Here is a 17458-nt window from a genome sequence, read left to right as displayed (position 1 = left end):
TTGTCCCAAAAAACCGTAAGTGTCCATACCAGTATCTAAAAAGTATTAGGCGACTAATACTTTTTCCTTTAGTTGCTGTATCTCAACTTTCGTTACATGAAAAGTAGGACCCCCCCCCAAATTGCTCGCCAATAAGGCCTTGACATCATTGTGTCTGTCACGCATTAAAATTTGTTGTAGTTGAGCATGTATAATAATATGCCTTTCATTCAAAGGCTTTTGTTTATGAATCCTTTTAGTAACCAATATTTCACGTAGTCTTCTTATTCCAATTTCATTTAATTCCTTCTTATTGTCTATAATTGTTCTACTGTTTAGTGCAAAAAATAAAAGTGAGACAATGGGTAAACTTTGTGCAGACTTTTTGGCAGTGCTCCAAATCGAGGGGATTCTTACCCGAAGTGATAACTCTTAATGAGAAACTAAGCAATTAAAATCTTCAAAAAAGTTTTAATTTCTTTGCAAAGCTCGTTTCTAATGTTTGTAGTCGCCATGTTTGTTGTGAAAAAAACTTGTTATCATTCTCATCGTAATTTTATTACTTGTCTTTTTATCCCGTATCTTCCTTTTTAATTCACATTCACCTTATTTATTTCATCATATACATCTTGACTACAAGTTTATCAGTTTCAGTCATTGACCATTGACATCATTTTCACTATCATTTTCTGTAATCTATGTATTAGTTTCAATGATACTTTGATGCATTTCGAATGGTTATATAGCAAAAGAGCTTTTATTATAGAAACAAAAATGCTCACATCTGTCATGGAGTTTCATAAACTATAACGGACAGCATCAAGAATGGAAGAAGTCAGGAACAGGAAACAGAAAGACAAGCATAACAAGCAGAGACAGAACGAAAAAAATGGCTTGTTAATTATTCTTTATAACGCCCAGCAATCAAATAAAAACAAATCTTGCATTAACAGTACAACAGCCTCAAAATGTTGCAGTATTCAGAAATAGTATTATGTATAGGATATGTATAAGTGATAGAGACGAAAGTCTATAGTCTAGAGACGAAAAACTTATAGGCTTACGTTTGCGCCTACCAGCAGTCAATAGCAGGATGCGGCAATGTTTTTTAATACTTCCTTCAATAACTACGACTAAAGATGCAAGTTAAGGCTGAAAAATGTTGAGAATGAACCCACGTCATTAATTGGATAAAATGTTTCGATTTGTTAGTTCCTTAATAACATTGTCACAAACTTCTTCTTTACTTTTCGATGCATCGATAATAATACAGCTAGGATTCTCCATATTCTTGTACGCTTGAACTAACCTATCAAACAGTAAAACAATATCGTGAGTAAAGGCATGTTACGTGCGTGGTCCCAAAAGGATAAGCATTAATTTTGGTTCTATTTTCACAAGCGGCAAAGATAGTGTGAACCAGTTATATTCATCAAACAATTTATTTATCAACGCGTAATTATAAGTATAGAAATGTCTTAATAATAATATTAACAAGTATAATTAAGGTAACTTATCTCCTATGTCTGAGTGCAACCGCGAGTCTTTACTCACAATAGTTTTCCAAAAAGATTACAGGCACAGAAGCCAAAAGATAGTTATGCCTCTTAAAGTTGTCTCCTAGGTTATCCTCGTAGGTTGTACTCAGTGGTGTAAACTACTCGTGTATATATAATACTTAATGGGAAGTATTGTGGTTTTGTGATCTACATCCATACGCAATACACAGCGGCGAATCTTGGGTACTTCAAACCGGTCACTTGACCATAGCAAAAATTGCTAAAAGTCTTTTTTAACTGTATTGCGTAATAAATATTCGCTCAAATGAAATTCTTTACAACATACACTTTTCAATTGCTTATTTCATGCAGAATTGCTCAGAAACGAAGTCGTCAGAGTTTCTACTTTAACGCAGCACACTTTTATAAATCTGACTGATCTGCTGGCAAATTTAAGGGTTTTTGCCGATAAGGTGTTTAAGGTTTTCTTAATAGAGCTATTTCATTGGTTGATTATTGAGTTGACCCCATTGATTTCTATTAAACTAACTGGATATACGAAGGGGCCTGGGAACTGTTGTCAAAAACATGGATGCCAAAAAGAAATTTTGGGCGAAAAACTTCCACTTGAAAAACTATTTTTATCATTCATTCCCTCCTGGTTTCTGATTCAATACAAAATACAACCAATAAAAAACAATACCGTTGATGAAATAAATCCATAATGTTTTCGATTGAAAGGTACGCTTTAGCGTTTTATGAAATGTAATTCCATTAAAAAGTACAAAATTCACATTGGAGAAACCTTTGCTTTTCTTACACGACAATTTTAATCAAAAATAATACGATGCAAGATGGCATTCGTCAGTTGGAGTTTGGACCGTGAATGTATTATTGACTTGCAATTCAGCCATGTTGGTGGTGTGATACAAAAGAATAATTTATTGTTGGCACCAGCCGACGTGGGCAAGCACCATTATTTGGTAAATCTCAAGAGAATGATTGCAAGTCAAGAATTGTGGTCAAGCTTATTACAACTATCTTTATCGATTAAATTGACGTAAAGGCATGAGAGAGTGTCCTAGGGCAATTCAACTGCTGATTGAAACTTGGCTAAATTTGCTGCCATTGAATTTTGAGTAAACATTGCTTGGATACTGGCAGTGGCAAATGTCATACATGAACTCTGGCAGTTCTACTGAGTACATGATAAGACAACAATTTGAACTTGCTGACTTATAGCAAAACCCAAAATATTATATAATGCAATTTCTGGTTAGAAATATATAAATAATTTTAGCCACATTTTTGTCACGTTGCTAAAGGATTGTAAACTGTTTTGCACTGTCAACCTTAGATCAACTACTGACTTGCAGAGCAGAACTAAATTATTATATTTTGAAACTTCGACTTTTGTAATTGAAGTGTATTGGCTTCTCTAACATGTATCATTGCTTCTTGCTGCATGAAAGCAAAAGTATGCAAATAATAGTGTCTTAAGCCATTACAAGTTTCATAAATATTGTGCATTACTTGTAATATTTTGGCTCTGTGTAATGTGATAAGAATCAAATTTGGACAAAATCACTGGTTTGAAGGGACTAAATATCAACTAAGACACTTGACTGGGCCACAAAGTTAACCTGGCCTTGCACCAAGTTTGCCTCTAAGCTTGTTTTATTATGTTGAAAACTTGAAAATTTGAAACAATATTATTTTTGGGAGGGTAAGGATGTATATTTTTGATTCACAACAAAGAATTGATACTATACTTGCAATTAGAGGAGCATTAGCAGTTTGAAGAGAAATTGGGAGGGTGGTGAGATCATTGAGGGATAGGCAATTGCTGTTCAACAAGGAAATAGTTTTCAAACCTTAAATAATATATCAATTCTTGGACAAGAATGGAAAATATTTATCCTCAACCTTTTAACATAGAGGAAATTTTTTTCAATTCTCAAACAAAATAAAATCAATAAATTCAATAAATCAATGCTAACTTATTCTAAAATAATTCTAGACTTAATGCAAGTTTAAGGAGCTCTGCAATTTATGATATCGAATTTATTTCAGTCAATTAGTTTATTTATTTCCACATCATCTTCATCAGACAAACAGATTTTTGCTTCTTCTGCAGTCAACTTCATTGCAACTCATGCATCCCAAGAGAATCCTGGCTAACCCTGAAGTATACAAAAGTGTGTTGAGTGTTGTCAGATAAGGCAACGAGAAATTCAAATAATCATACACACAGTCATGAGCAAATCTTTGCATCATATGGTGAAGGCAGCTCTTTTTAGTTGGTTGAGTTTGGATGTTTATCGTGTTTACTACTACCACGCATATTGCTTTAAATGTCATATATAAAACTAGTAGCATCAAGCATAACTTTAACACTATTATCTTTGTTGCTTACATTCAGACTGTTTTACAAATATTGCAGTGTCGTAGTATAATGTTTGAAATGCTCAAATGCATTCCATTTCGACACAACTCTAACGTCTAAGCTTCACTTTTCCCTCATGTTTTCAGAAAAATATTTGGAATAAATCCTACTTCATTTCTTGAGTTGGGAGTGCGAAAATTCAATTCATATGTAATGGGCGAGTTTTGTTTGATGGAAGATACCCTTTGAAAAGAATTGGCTGTTAAAAAATATTGAATATTTTGAAAGACAAACAAGATTATCTGGCTTACCGGTGTCATGAAATGTTTTCTTTTCTTGCACTATTTCCCCGTTACGTTTAGCACAAGTTTTCAGCATGGGTTTTTTTGATGAAATTTAAAAAAACTTTGTGACTGAAAGCATAGTTTCAATATTTTATTTCTTTTATTATCTCGTCTATTGAAGTTTTGGGTGAAATCCGGAGAAGAGAAAAAGTTTTTAAAACATGAGCCTTTGCAACTCCGCTGATATTTTCACCCAAGATTTGCCATATAAGGTATGGTGGCATCCATGTTTTTGACAACATGCTGCCAGTGAACTCAATATTTAAATAACTGGAATGATAACTGAAGCCAAAAAAATATTTGTCGTCATCATTCGTCATCACTCGTGTTTCTCGCGTGTTTGTATACAATTTGTATAATAAACAATTTGTATTTTTTCGGATCCTAGCTCTTTAGCTTGACCTCAGTTGATTTCGTTTTACTAGTCAGTTTTATTTTCACGAAGAAAATCTTTTGAATTATATTTATTTCAATTCTACATTATCCTCAGTACAAAAGTATGATTACGTTTTTAAATTAACTAAAAGGATTTGTTGGTATGAATTTTTATTCGACAAAATTTACATATAGAATGAAAACATCTTTAATATAGCTACTATATGTGAACTGACGTTTCGACAACCTTAGCGGTCAATCACAGTCATACACAGTCAATCTGCTCATACACAGTCAATACTCATTTTTTCATACATAGTCAATCTGTTCTTAAGCTGCGGTTTTCCTTTAAAACACATCAAAGTCTTTAAGGATATTCAATTATTGATATCGAGATGAAAACCATTTTGTATTTCAAGCACTATCAAAATCGATGAAAATGACAATCGCTCTGTAAAAAGTAAAAATGCGAGTTATTGGCTCAATATTTTTTATGAAACTGGATATTCAAGTTTCTTTTTTCTTCGGAATAACAGAAGAAAACCATTGAGTTCTATAATAACTGGAGCGGCTAGTTGGACTGGGACCTGACGCCAAAAAATGGCGGCCAATGGACCTATTTCCGCTGAAATAATCGCTTTGCAGAAAAATTGTATTCTTGACCCCCCTGATGTCTATAGCTAATTATACAGACTTTTTCAAAAAGAAGAACGATAGCTTTTTTTGGCATTGCTTTTAAAATCCAAAACTTCAATCATTCAATTGTTGGATATCGTAGTGTCCACAAAAAGGAGCATGTCGCTTTTACAGGGGAGATATTTGTTTTGTTTGTTCATCAAAAATTAAAAAGCAATTGAACCTGAAGCCTGAGCGATAAAATCCGACTGATGTTTTCCTATTTATGTTTTTAAACATCAACAGACTTTTCCTATGATTTGTTAATGTGTAAAACCGTAAATCTGTTTGCAATATAGTTTCCCTTATGAGAAAAAAGATTCTGCTGTTTTTACTCAGTGGGCAGATAGTATGAAGAAACGATCACCCCAAAGAGTACACATAATGCAGAGATGAGTTTGTTCTGATCAACCTGCTGACAACATGAAGAGATGATCGGATAGCAAAATGTTACTGGAATATGTTGCAATACCAGTACCAACACTATTTCATAGAGGACTATGAAGACAATTGGAAGATGCTATTGACCTGGCAGAGTCTAACTTCAAAATTATAAGGCTGAATACAAACAAAGGTAAATATTTTACAGACTTCCCTGTCCAACAGTTACTTCAACTTGTACTAATTCTATGGATGGAGATAATGGATTTAGTAAAATGCCTTGAATGCTTTGAAAGTAAAGGTCAAGTAACAAATAATGATGAGAAGGTTTTGTGGGTCTTGATGCTTGATGAAATACCATGTAAAAAGGTCATAAAGTTTGTGCTTGTGTCAAAATTGCTACTGAGATTGATGATGACTTGCTGCAACTGTACAATCCAGTGTGTTTTTTACAACTAAATTGTAAAATCATGTCACATCTTTTTATTAAATTATTTTAGTAGAATGCTGTTTGAATGTTACTTATATGTAATACAGGCCATATTGAAGCATTAAAGATTCAGTGATAAAACTTCAGTGCTATATATTTCTTCTTAATTTTAGTTTTTGCTGAAAAAATATTTTGAGCTCATTTACCTAATAAAGTAGAGAATGGACATTTGCCATTTGCTTTATTTTCCCCTTTATTAAACCTGGGAAATGTTTTATTTTTCCAAGTTTTTCTTCAATTTTTTGCTTCTTAATTCATTCCATAACATGAATGAAATACAGATAGTGCAGTTTAATAACTCTATAATTTCCAAAAAGCTGTTAAGCTTCTAGCATTAAAGAACACAAAATATGCTTAAATAATTTGGTTTTATTGCCTTATTTTTACATGTGTACATGCACTTCATCATTCTTGTATAAGCAACACCTGATGTTGCATACTTAGAGGGAAAAATCCCATAGAAACTGATATTAAATTTGGGTATAAAGTTTATTATTAAGGGGAAAACTTTATTAAAACTTTATGCAGCAGGATTTCCTCATTTGATTATCACGACAGAAACAAGAAATAACGCTTACGAGTGTTGTCTGATAAATGAAGTTATGTCAAAAAGGATTCCTGCACTTGACGATATCAGAAAAGGCTTGATTAGTGTTGGTGCTTTGGGTACTTCTTTTCTGCAACTTCTTTCAAAATATCCTGAACTGATAACAAGGTAGAGAAAAATGTTGAATTATGAGTACTGACGTATTTTTTTCACTTGTTTCAGAATTTAAATTATTCTTTAGAGTGTTTCCCCAATGTGGAGATAAAGTAATTGATTATTCAAAGTTCGATGAAAGTTTGGTGCTTAAAATGGCTGATATTAACAAGGACAACCAAGCCAAAGTGTACTTTGAAATGTATACTTCCGAGTTGAATCTAAGACAACATAGTAACAATTTGCCAAAAACATTTTTCCAATCACTTCTGTATTTCGTCATGTCATAGTGCGATGTATTTTATAGAGCAAAAAGAAGAAAGAAAAGTTAAGTGACTTGCTGCTGTTTTGGACTGGGTCCGCATCGCTTCCTATGGGGAATGGGAAGTTGGAAGTGCAGTTCTTGGAACATTCAAGTGATAAGACTTTGTCTGAAGCAAAAACGTGTCCTATGATTATACGGATTCCAACGATTCACAGTACCTACGCTGACTTTAAAATAGCTATGGATCAAGCTGTTTCGATGAGAAAATCTGGTTTTGGTTTAATGTAAGAACTTTGGCTTTGGTATTATGCGCTTTACACAATATTAAGTTTGCAGTTGAACCATACACAGTTTTGTTAATTCATGTTTTGTTGGTTCATGTTTTGTTGGTTCATGTTTTGTTGGTTCATGTTTTTGTAAACATATGAGAACGAATCAGTACAATCATAAGCGCATTGATATACCAACTGTATGAACAATTAGTTGTTAAAGATGTTGTGGTTAAAATAGGCCTTCTTACCGATTGTGAAAAAGGTTGCACACATTAACAGCTCGTCAATCAATGGACGTCTATCGTTAAGGAATTGAAGGGTTTAAATATAAATGTCAACACCTTGGTAAAGCGATGGGCTAGTAAGTTGAATTGTATTCTCTAGTTCCAACCAGTCATTTGGATGCAGATTTAACTGTGTTTCTGGGCATTCCTTTTGGTCATTTTCCAGAATAATTAGTGGCTCGTTTGCAATATTGACGCCGTAGCTATCTTCATTAATCTACAAACAAAAAGGGCGCTGTATTAAAAGATATTTTTTTCCATAGCAATAGCATATAGTTTTTAACCTATGCCAGAAACTGTTTAATTACCTTGTTGCTAAATTCTGTATTGACTGTACCACCTAAATGCCTGTTTTGTAACATACCACTGATCCCAACTTGCTAAGGGGTTTGATTATGTTCCGTGCTTGTTGGAGCCTTGTTGTAAGCATCTTTAAACGCTGCTAACGACTCATTTATCCTCTTTTCGTAAACGAAGTGCAGAGCAGCCAAGTGGTATTTATCACAGGCATTTAGAATGCCAGACTCTTCCATGTGGTAAATAAGATTGTAAAAAACACTTGTACAGCCTAAAAAAACATCACGCCACAACCTTTCGATGCGCTGGTTGTGTACGCTACAATGTTAATTTTAGAGTGTTAAATCAACACCGAAAAAGGTGTTAAATACAAATGGCAAAAATGACACCTTTTAGGTGTTAAATTTAACACCTTTAAAAGTGCTATATTAACAATTTTGGTTGGTGTTAGATGAACACTGTTTACTGGTGTTTCTGGCGTTATATCAACACTTTTGAGAGTTATTTTGACTCTTGTATTGGTGTAGCAAAAAAGGCTTGCATGCTTTTCATTTCACAAAATTTAATGAAGAGTTTCAATGGTGATACAAATACATATAAGTAAATAAACAATAAATAAATATATACAAATTAATACATGGAAAAACATGCAAACAGTTTGATATATAATAGATTATTCAATAAAAATATAAGTCTAATCAGTTAAGTATTCCCTTTCTCCGGAACTTTTGAATAAACACTCTTTGCTGTTGGTGTTTTTAAGACTTTCGTGGGTTCAACAGTTTACCCAATACAGAAAGATGTTCTCTTGATGGTGTTGCTTCTTAATCATTACGCATAGAGCTGTCTTTAAGAGAAAAATGCGGTGTACTTCCTGGTAAAAAATATTGTTTTATAGTCTATAACAAAAATCATCTATTGAAGGACGCGAATATTATTTAATTATAAATATTTGTCCAACTATAGTTTGTATGCAAAAGCGGTAACAAACACATTGTTTATGACAAATGTATGAAAACAAGCGCGTCATATTAATATTATAAAATGTTAAATGTTACCAAATTAGTAGTTAGCATTGCCATTTATTTTTAATAGCAGAGTCTTACCGCGCTCCGATTCTTGTCATTGATCATCGGCGCCAAAGCTTAGCGGACTCTTGCCATCTACGAAATTGAAGTTAGAAGCGTTTGAAGCTTACTCAAAAAACCATTATTCGTTATCCATAAGAAAATAATTATTTCTTTACGAAAGACGCAATGCAATGCAGATGTTATAGTCAAATGAAATGACGGTGTCAAAACTTAACATTAAAAAGATACTAACAATTCTTACCAGCTATTAGATGCGCAGACATTAAAATACATCTCTCTCCTTTGAAATGTCCGTTAGGCGTCCCTTTATTTTGTCAAGAAGTACACAGCTGAGGTTGAATCCGTTAGGTTGCCGTGTGAAGCTTCGAAAAAAGATGCGGCTTTTATGTGCACGTGTTAAGAACGTATTAGGCTATGAGCTCCACTACAAGGTTGTTTACTAGACAAAATTCACTTGCCGTTTGCGATTGAACTGTCCTTAATATCTCAGTAGTAACCAGTTCAGATAAGACTTAATAACAGCGTTAATTTTGACTATAACAAAATGCAATCTTCAGTGCAAGAGTGATAAGTGGTTGTTATATTATACATCATAAAAAGCTATATAACATGTGATTTAAATAATTTATTCATTATCATAGCTTCCTATAATGAATCATATTACACAGCTCAAAGTCTCTAATGCTTTCCAATAATTGCAAGTCGTTTTATTTAGAATTTATTTGTTTTATGATATGAACAGAAAAACTGTAAGAATTTGTGTGAAATGTAATTAACGATTTGCATAATTACCTTCTCTGATTTCGTGCTCATGTCATACATTTTCAATGTTATTCTATTTTTTGCCACAAATTTTTTTAATTTTTCCGGTACTTGTCGCAGAGTTTCTAAAATGACGCTTGTGCGAACTTCGCTCATTTAATATTAGTTTAGCACCCTGGATAAGAGAACCCAACACTCATATCGGTGTTAAAACAGCACTTTTCATTTTTACACCAAAAGTGGTGTTGACTTGTATCAGATTTGACGATGCTGAATCAGCACTAATATCGGTGTTAAAGCAACACTTTTCATGTAACATCAAAAGTGGTGTTGTATCAGATTTGACGGTGCTGTATTAGCACTAATATCGGTGTTAAAACTACACTTTTCATTTAACACCAATAGTGGTGTTGTATCAGATTTGACGGTGCTGAATCAGCAATAATATCGGTGTTAAAACAACACTTTTCATGTAACACAGCCTTGTGGTCTGAAATAGCACTAACGAACGTCTTAATTTGACACCCCAAAATTAACAGTTTACGTCCAGTAATATGACTGCCTCTATTTGGTCCACGGTAGGGGGGAGTTAGCATAAACCAAGCTACGTCCACATTTTCACCTCCTTTATCGGATCTTACACAAGATGGTGCTCGGAGCGCCTTCGGCGTTCGATTGATCTGACCAACGTAAAAATTCCTGGATCCGCCACTGGCAATACAGTATGTTACAGCAAGATGCATCAAATTAGTTAACCTCAGTATTCAGTAACAAACCACAATAAAAACCTCTGCGGTTCTAAAATATGTTTTACGCATGTAAGTAAGCTTCTAGCGAATGCAAGCAAGCTTCTAGACATCCTATTTGCAATGACACTGGAAAATGTGTATTAAAGATAGAGTATAATACGAACTGTATATAATATAATGTTAGTTTATGAATGACATTACATGATAGTAGTTGCTATCATGTAACAAGGAAACTGACTTGAATATGATTGAAAACGCACTTTCCGAGTCGATGTTTTAATTAGACTGACTTTCTAGTTCTTTCATACATTGGAGATGAGATTGAAATATAAGAGCTAAGTCTGGTATGTCGTTTGTTATGGTCTCATTTGTTCTGGAAGTCAAAAATAGGAGAATGTGATTGACACTTAATGCAGAGTTAACTTTGGAACACCCTCGGAAATAGAGTTTGGCCAAATAAAATATAACCGCGCTAATTGTAAGTTCAAAATAAAAATTTTATTACAATTTTATTGGTTGTAGATTTAAAAAAATTCAAATCTAACGTCAATGAATTTTTTTAATTTATATTTCACAACGTTGGTCCGCCCAATTCTTCAAATGAAATGCTTCATATCAAAGCACTTTACTTGTTTTTTAGATTTTTTACTCTGAAGATGACTGCCGCTAAGGTTGTCGAAACGTCAGTCAACAACAACAAAAACAGTCCTTCTCAGGACTATACTATCCTGGACGATCTCCATCTACAAACATGTAACGATACTCTCGAGCTCAAACCATTTACTTTAATGCACTTTACTATTATGTGTATCCAATTGAACTTCTTTTACAGTATTTTATAAATAAAATATTCCTTAATAGTGTAATACACATTGACACTTTAATCAACAATTTTTTTGGTCCTTTGCTTTCGAGTTTTGGATGGTTTCCTTTTGCCCCGTCCACACGTATAAGGATACTTTCGTAACCGCAACAAAAAAGTTGCAGATAGGCCTTTCGTCCACACGCATCCGAATATTGAGCGGGTTATCCGGAAACTTTTAAATTCGCTCTCTAGAGTGAAAAATTTCGTATCCGCAAACAATTTGGATGTGTGTGGAAGGTTAATCCGGATATTTTTGACCAAGATTGCCTAGCAACTATTATAGCGCGTTAAAAATGTCGTCAAATTTGCTTCGGAGCGATGCCAATCGACATTTTCCATTGCGTTGGATGTTTTGAATTCTAGTGTGACTTTCAGTAAGAATTCAACCTCATCATCAGTCCAAATGAAGGAGTCCATCTTGTTCTTCTCAATTTTTCTCGATTTCTGTACCAATTATGACATTTGTATTAAAAAAAGCCGAACAACGTTTGTACACACCGACCGAATTCAAAATTGCTAACCAATTTACCACCAATTTGGAACAATTTCAAAATATGCGCGGGAAACGGACAGCGCGAAGTCTTGGAAACTATAGTAAATCTGAATAGTATCAAGCTACGTGTGGACGCAAAAAACATTTTTATGCGCAACCTGATCCGCAACAAAAACACTACGGATAGAAATACATCCGGATATGTTTGGATGGAACCTCAATGAAGAGAAAGGGTTATTTAAGAAATTACTTGCTGGTAGTGGCATCTTTATTGGATTACCATACAAATGAGTTGTTGTTGTAATTTGGTAATAATGGCTATAGCTGCAGCCAGTAATCTAATTAAATATACAGCACCAAATTTTACAGTAGAGTGAGACTACTGTATGTTTCTATAATGTGCCCTTGTGAAATAAATTTGTATATATTACAAGACTATGCGTCAATGCTCTTACCGTTGTCGTAGCAACTGGCTTTTTTCTAGCAGAATTTCCTCTGTTGTTCCTGTCTTGCTTCGTCCTCTCAATCGCCTTATGCGATCTTCCTCTCCTAGCTCTAGAAAGATGACTGCTGACGGCTTCATTAAGTCTTCTGGCCATTTGTATAATGGATGACCCTTGGTTGGAATGTTTCGTTCATTACCGCATTTTGATTCCAAGGCGATTGCATAAGCCGCTGAACTGTGCCAATATCTTAAAGCAATCAATCATCATGATCATTGCAATTTATTAGTACAATATACTGTGTGTTTGATAAGATTTAGCTTTTCAAATCGTGCAATTTCATTGACAGGTAACAAGAATAGATTTTACGGAATATCACTGCCGGTCTAACCACTTTTTTAACGTTGGCTTGTGCTTTAGTCTTTCCCTGGTTACTGTAAAACATGGACGTACGATGGAAGATCAATTGGATGTAGGAGAGAAGAGAATGTTCAAATATGCATATTATAAATTTAATTATCGGGGGTGTCACAAGCAAAAGATTACAAGGACTAATGCCTTCTCATATTTTTATAGAGAGGGGAAGACTTAAGAGCCCCTCGCGTTTTAGCAGAAAATAGAATATAATGACATTATGAAAATCAATGGGAGTGGAAAATTTATAATTGGTGGAGCTAATACTCATATAAGCATGTTCCACTTTGTTCGCTTTTCTTGAAATCAATAATCATTACGGAATGAGTCGGCCCAACATCATATTTACGCCTACAATTTCACGCCTTCATATCAATGAGGAGCATTGGTCCGTCTAACTATTATAATCTAACCCTAACCCGGGCTGATGGGTTGCATCAAAAAAGGAAAATGGCGTTGGAATTGCCAAATCAGCAACGTCGCAAGCTCGATATTAGAAAAAGGCTCTTGTTCGTACATGGATGTTTTTCCGTTGTTAAGTTCTATTAAAATCATTTGTTTTGTACGAATAATAAAAGCAAATATGAGTATAAGCATCTAAATTATCAATCCAATCTCAAAATATCAGTCTACCCAACAATTTTTAATCAAACTTCACCCCCCCCCCCCAAAAAAACCCGATTTTTAATCTTGTACTACGTCATTGCAAATCAACCATGCGAATCATCTCAAACTTCTTTATTTCATCAAAAATGAAAGATACAACTAATAAAGAAGGTAAAGATATTAGATATGGCAAAAAGGAAGAAGCTGAAGTGCATATGAGTGGAAAATTTTACTATTTAAATTATATTTTCATTCGACAGAACTTTAAAAAGACAGAGCGTTTTATAAAACAGCTTAAGCATAACTCTTTTCATTCTCAAGATAGTCAAGTTTGCCTAATGAGTCGCTGCAAAGTTTTAAACATTGTTTAGTTTCCATGCAACTTTTGGTTGCAATGATCAAGAAATTTCTTATACCACAAACTTTTCACAATGAAGGAGGATCTGCTCGGTTGAACGAACATATAGCAAATATACCTGCTCTTTTAAATTCTTAGTATGCACTGTGACGTCACAAGTTGTGTAAAACATTCATTAGATAAACTACATATGTTGACAATAAAAAGTGTTGTGAATAAACTGTTTTAAATAGTATTATGCCTTTTTGACAAATGTGCTCAATGAAAATATAATCTAAACAGCACATTTTTTTGGTCATATGCCAAAGTACTGTATTTCAATAAACTGAATAGCATTCAGATAATTGATGCTAAAATAACTTGCATTCAGTTACCTGTCCAAAACAACAGTGTTGAACATTAGCGAATCTTTTACTATTTTTGCCGTAAGATAGTTTCCTAAGCTGTAAAATGCTCTGCACAAGGGTTGGCATTGCTTCACCATAATTTGTCTGTATTCATTTATTGCTTGCGGTGGTGTAACGACCAGCTGTGCATTTTTTATACGTCGTGCAAGATTCGTCACAAGCGTCGTTTTACCTTAATACGATCGAATTATCCTTGTTAATATATCATCAAACATTGTTTTACAATTTAGGAAGCTAATCTATTTAACGTGAGAATTCCAATAATGAATGGTAGAGTTATCAAATTTGTTATACATTTCAACTTAATATTAATTCCACTTGAATTCTATAGGCTGTTATTCAAGTTAAAGTGGCAAACAGTCGTTAATCAATTTTTAACAATTCAATCAATTTCAAGTGGGATGTTTTTCACGTGTTTTTTTCAGGATGAACCTAAGCAAAACAGACTTCAGGGGAGTAGGGGAAGAGTAGCAAAAATTTCGATATGTTTTTATGGATATTACAAATTTAACTATAGAAGGACTAGCTAAATAAGCAAACTGCGTACGCTATTTACTGATAAAACAATGTGAAAAAATGCTTTGAAAGTTACACAAGCAAAAAGATCATTTGCAAGTTGTGACGTTAAAATAATGCTAAAGTAACAATTCGGATTTTTCATGCTGAATCACACACATCACAACGTCATTATGTACTGTATTTTGTTATATTAACTACGTAATGCTTTGTAAATTTTCCATTGCGTCATAGCTTCCAGACATTGTACAAGCAGCAGACAGCTATGATAGAGAGATTGATATTGAGACAGAAGTTGGGACACAAAGGTATTGTGTGATATACAAGAAAAAACGAACGCTCGAACTAGATAATTTTTGGCGTTGACAGATAAGTTTAAATTATCCTATTTTTTCTTTCTATTAGCTTTCTTCATTTAGTAAATAATATAAAAATAATTAAAGTCTTTTGTTCCTTAAGTATTTTTTGTTACCAGCAAGTCTCCCTCGTAACGATGGGAAATGTTCAACCGCTACTTTTTCTATATGCAATGTACCACTAGATTCTATAGTAAGGCGTTCATTTAATAGAGCCCTTATTGTTTAAATTAAAAAGCTTTAACTAATCTTTATTCTTCAACTGAAATGTAAGTAAGCATTTACTTGGATTTATCTTTTGTGTGCACGCTGTGACTATGTTAACATTAGCACAGTTTTAGATTAGTATGAAACATTTGATAATTAATATACGTTTGGCCTTTAATAAGTAGACGAGTTCGTAGCTTTTAAAATAATTGTTTTATATTAGAAAATAACCTTTTGAAAACACTGATTAGTGTAATGCTCTAGAAATATTTTGTTTCTATAACTCTATATACTGCACGAGAACGTCAGTCTCGCAAAAAAACTCACAGGTTTTGTGGTTTTATTGGCTAAAATATAAGCAATATGTCATTAAAATTAATAAATTTATTTTTTAAATGTTGTTTTTAAAAGCCCATTTTATAATAGAAATAGAAAACATATTTACTTGTTTCCATTATGCATTTAATAAAAACGACAAATTTTTTTAAAATAAACATGTTTCAACAACTCATGATGCCATCTTCAGTATAATAAGGAATATTATGTATGTGATGAATATATATATAAGAGAAATATTATACTGTGATACACTTTATACACTAATGAATAGATTATTATATTACAATGAAATAATGGTTAGAATTAATGATGAAAGTATTTACAGGCTCAATATAGTGTTAAAACGAAAAACATGAACGTTGAAATTAGGGTTAGTTTTGTTAATGTGAAGTGCTTCTTTGATTTTGAGTGCGAATGTCGTATCTGCAGTGTCGATGATTTTCCACACTGATAAAATATTACTCTTATATATATTCATCACATACATAATATTGCTTATAATACTGAAAATAGCATCATGAGATGTTGAAACATGTTTATTTTGAAAAAACTTGTCGTTTTTATAAATTTGCGCAATATCAATAGAGCTTTTATGCTGTTTCCAATTAATTATACAAACACTTGCGAATCTTTGGGAGGAACATGAAATCGGCTGGAAACAATTGCACTTCCTGCTTGTGGTTGCCATGCAATTTTTCGCTTGTGTCAAACATTCCCGTAGGTTTCTATAACTTTATAGAAACTAAGAAGATACTTTCTAATTCTTAATTGTTGCACGAGTGTTAACAAAGATCGCCAGTTTACTAACTACCAGAGTAATGTAATAGGAGCCAAGAAAGCCTTATATAAAGACGGCTTTATTTGAACAGGTCTAAACATGCATAATCGAGGGCGCATGCATATTTAGAAAATGCAAGTAAATAATTTGTAAGAACCAACATAAAACAGTCTAGAATTAATAGAATTTTTTTGCAAACCCTGTCCTAGAGTATTTCTTTTCCTATACTTGCTAAACTATATTTCGTGAAAAATTGTATAAATTTATCAGTATAAGTACTAACCAACGCCGTCAAGTCCTTCAACAACAATGAAAGGATTAAGATACGTGCTCGGCTCAGCTATTGCGAAAATATCATTCGAGTGCTCTTTTGATAAATCTTTTAAGATCTTTACTTCTGGAAGAGATAAACTCTGACTAGCTATTTCCAGCGTTTTTTGTACTTCTACAAAACTTTTAAATACTGAGTGTCCAAATTCAAGGGCAGGGTGATAGCCGTCATACTTAACAGGCAGAAGTTGAAATTGATCGATTATTTCTTCTGACATACAAGATATAACATCAACTGAGTAACTAGTCTTGGTAGAATTTGGAACCAACTTCGAAATAAATGGAATCCCATATTCTTTAGCGAATTCAATCACGTTTTTGGTATTATCCTCCACTTCATCGTTGAATTGAACGAGAAAATTACTGCGGAATGGCTTTGTCGTAATAGGATCTGCAGCTAGCAAGAAACCGTTCAAAATGCTGTTCACACTCCACTTTCCTTGAAGACTTCTTTCTAAATGTTCTTCTTTAATCCTGGAGATTACAACATTATCTTCAGAGCCGAAAACGTTACAAATAGTATACAAAATATTATTCAAATAATCTGGAATACGTGTTCCGTTGAAAGCAAACGAACAGAACTTTCCAGTTAAAGACGGCGATGCCAAATATAGTGGTCCATCGTTTATATTGACTCCATGAAGAAAATTTCTCAATGCTATTTGAACAGACATGATATTTGTACCGATCTCATAAACAGTTCTACCATTAATTTTATTTCACTTCAAAATAAACCGGAAATTACCTGAAAGCGACTTTTTTGTGTACACATGAGGTCATCTTAATTAAAGCAGAAA

The 17458-nt window shown here is 33.4% G+C and overlaps 1 protein-coding gene and 1 long non-coding RNA gene across 4 annotated transcripts; both read right to left on the bottom strand.

The window, feature by feature from the left end:
- Positions 1-869: 869 nt before the first annotated feature.
- LOC124440874 (UMP-CMP kinase 2, mitochondrial-like) lies at positions 870-17389 on the bottom strand. Of its 3 annotated transcripts, none has more exons than XM_046991294.1 (4): positions 16615-17389; positions 14103-14307; positions 12363-12599; positions 870-1288 (listed from the first exon to the last, which is right to left on the bottom strand). In XM_046991294.1, exons 1-4 carry the CDS (start codon positions 17333-17335, stop codon positions 1162-1164), a joined length of 1290 nt encoding a protein of 429 aa, XP_046847250.1. In that variant the 5' UTR covers positions 17336-17389; the 3' UTR covers positions 870-1161. The 3 variants fall into 3 exon arrangements, with proteins under 3 accessions (XP_046847250.1, XP_046847252.1, XP_046847253.1); XM_046991296.1 differs by lacking the exon at positions 870-1288 and adding an exon at positions 3528-3661; XM_046991297.1 differs by lacking the exon at positions 870-1288 and adding an exon at positions 9906-9975.
- LOC124440880 lies at positions 6481-8397 on the bottom strand. The gene is made up of 3 exons (XR_006946800.1): positions 7959-8397; positions 7615-7867; positions 6481-6833 (listed from the first exon to the last, which is right to left on the bottom strand). It is a non-coding gene; the product is annotated as an uncharacterized LOC124440880 (long non-coding RNA).
- Positions 17390-17458: the final 69 nt, after the last annotated feature.

Source organism: Xenia sp. Carnegie-2017, unplaced genomic scaffold (genome assembly GCF_021976095.1).
Source record: "Xenia sp. Carnegie-2017 unplaced genomic scaffold, XeniaSp_v1 HiC_scaffold_20, whole genome shotgun sequence".
Lineage (NCBI taxonomy): Eukaryota > Metazoa > Cnidaria > Anthozoa > Malacalcyonacea > Xeniidae > Xenia > Xenia sp. Carnegie-2017.
The sequence above is the reverse complement of the archived record's forward strand: the minus strand, read 5'-3'. Positions and strand labels throughout refer to the sequence as shown.

Excerpts from the sequence above, each read along its gene's own strand:
- LOC124440874 (XM_046991294.1), bottom strand. The coding sequence starts at position 17,335 with ATGTCTGTTCAAATAGCATTGAGAAATTTTCTTCATGGAGTCAATATA. Across the intron at positions 14,308-16,614 it reads TGAAGGACTTGACGGCGTTG|GTAAAACGACGCTTGTGACG; the intron begins GTTAGTACTTAT and ends GATCGTATTAAG. Across the intron at positions 12,600-14,102 it reads AACACTGTTGTTTTGGACAG|ATATTGGCACAGTTCAGCGG; the intron begins GTAACTGAATGC and ends GATTGCTTTAAG.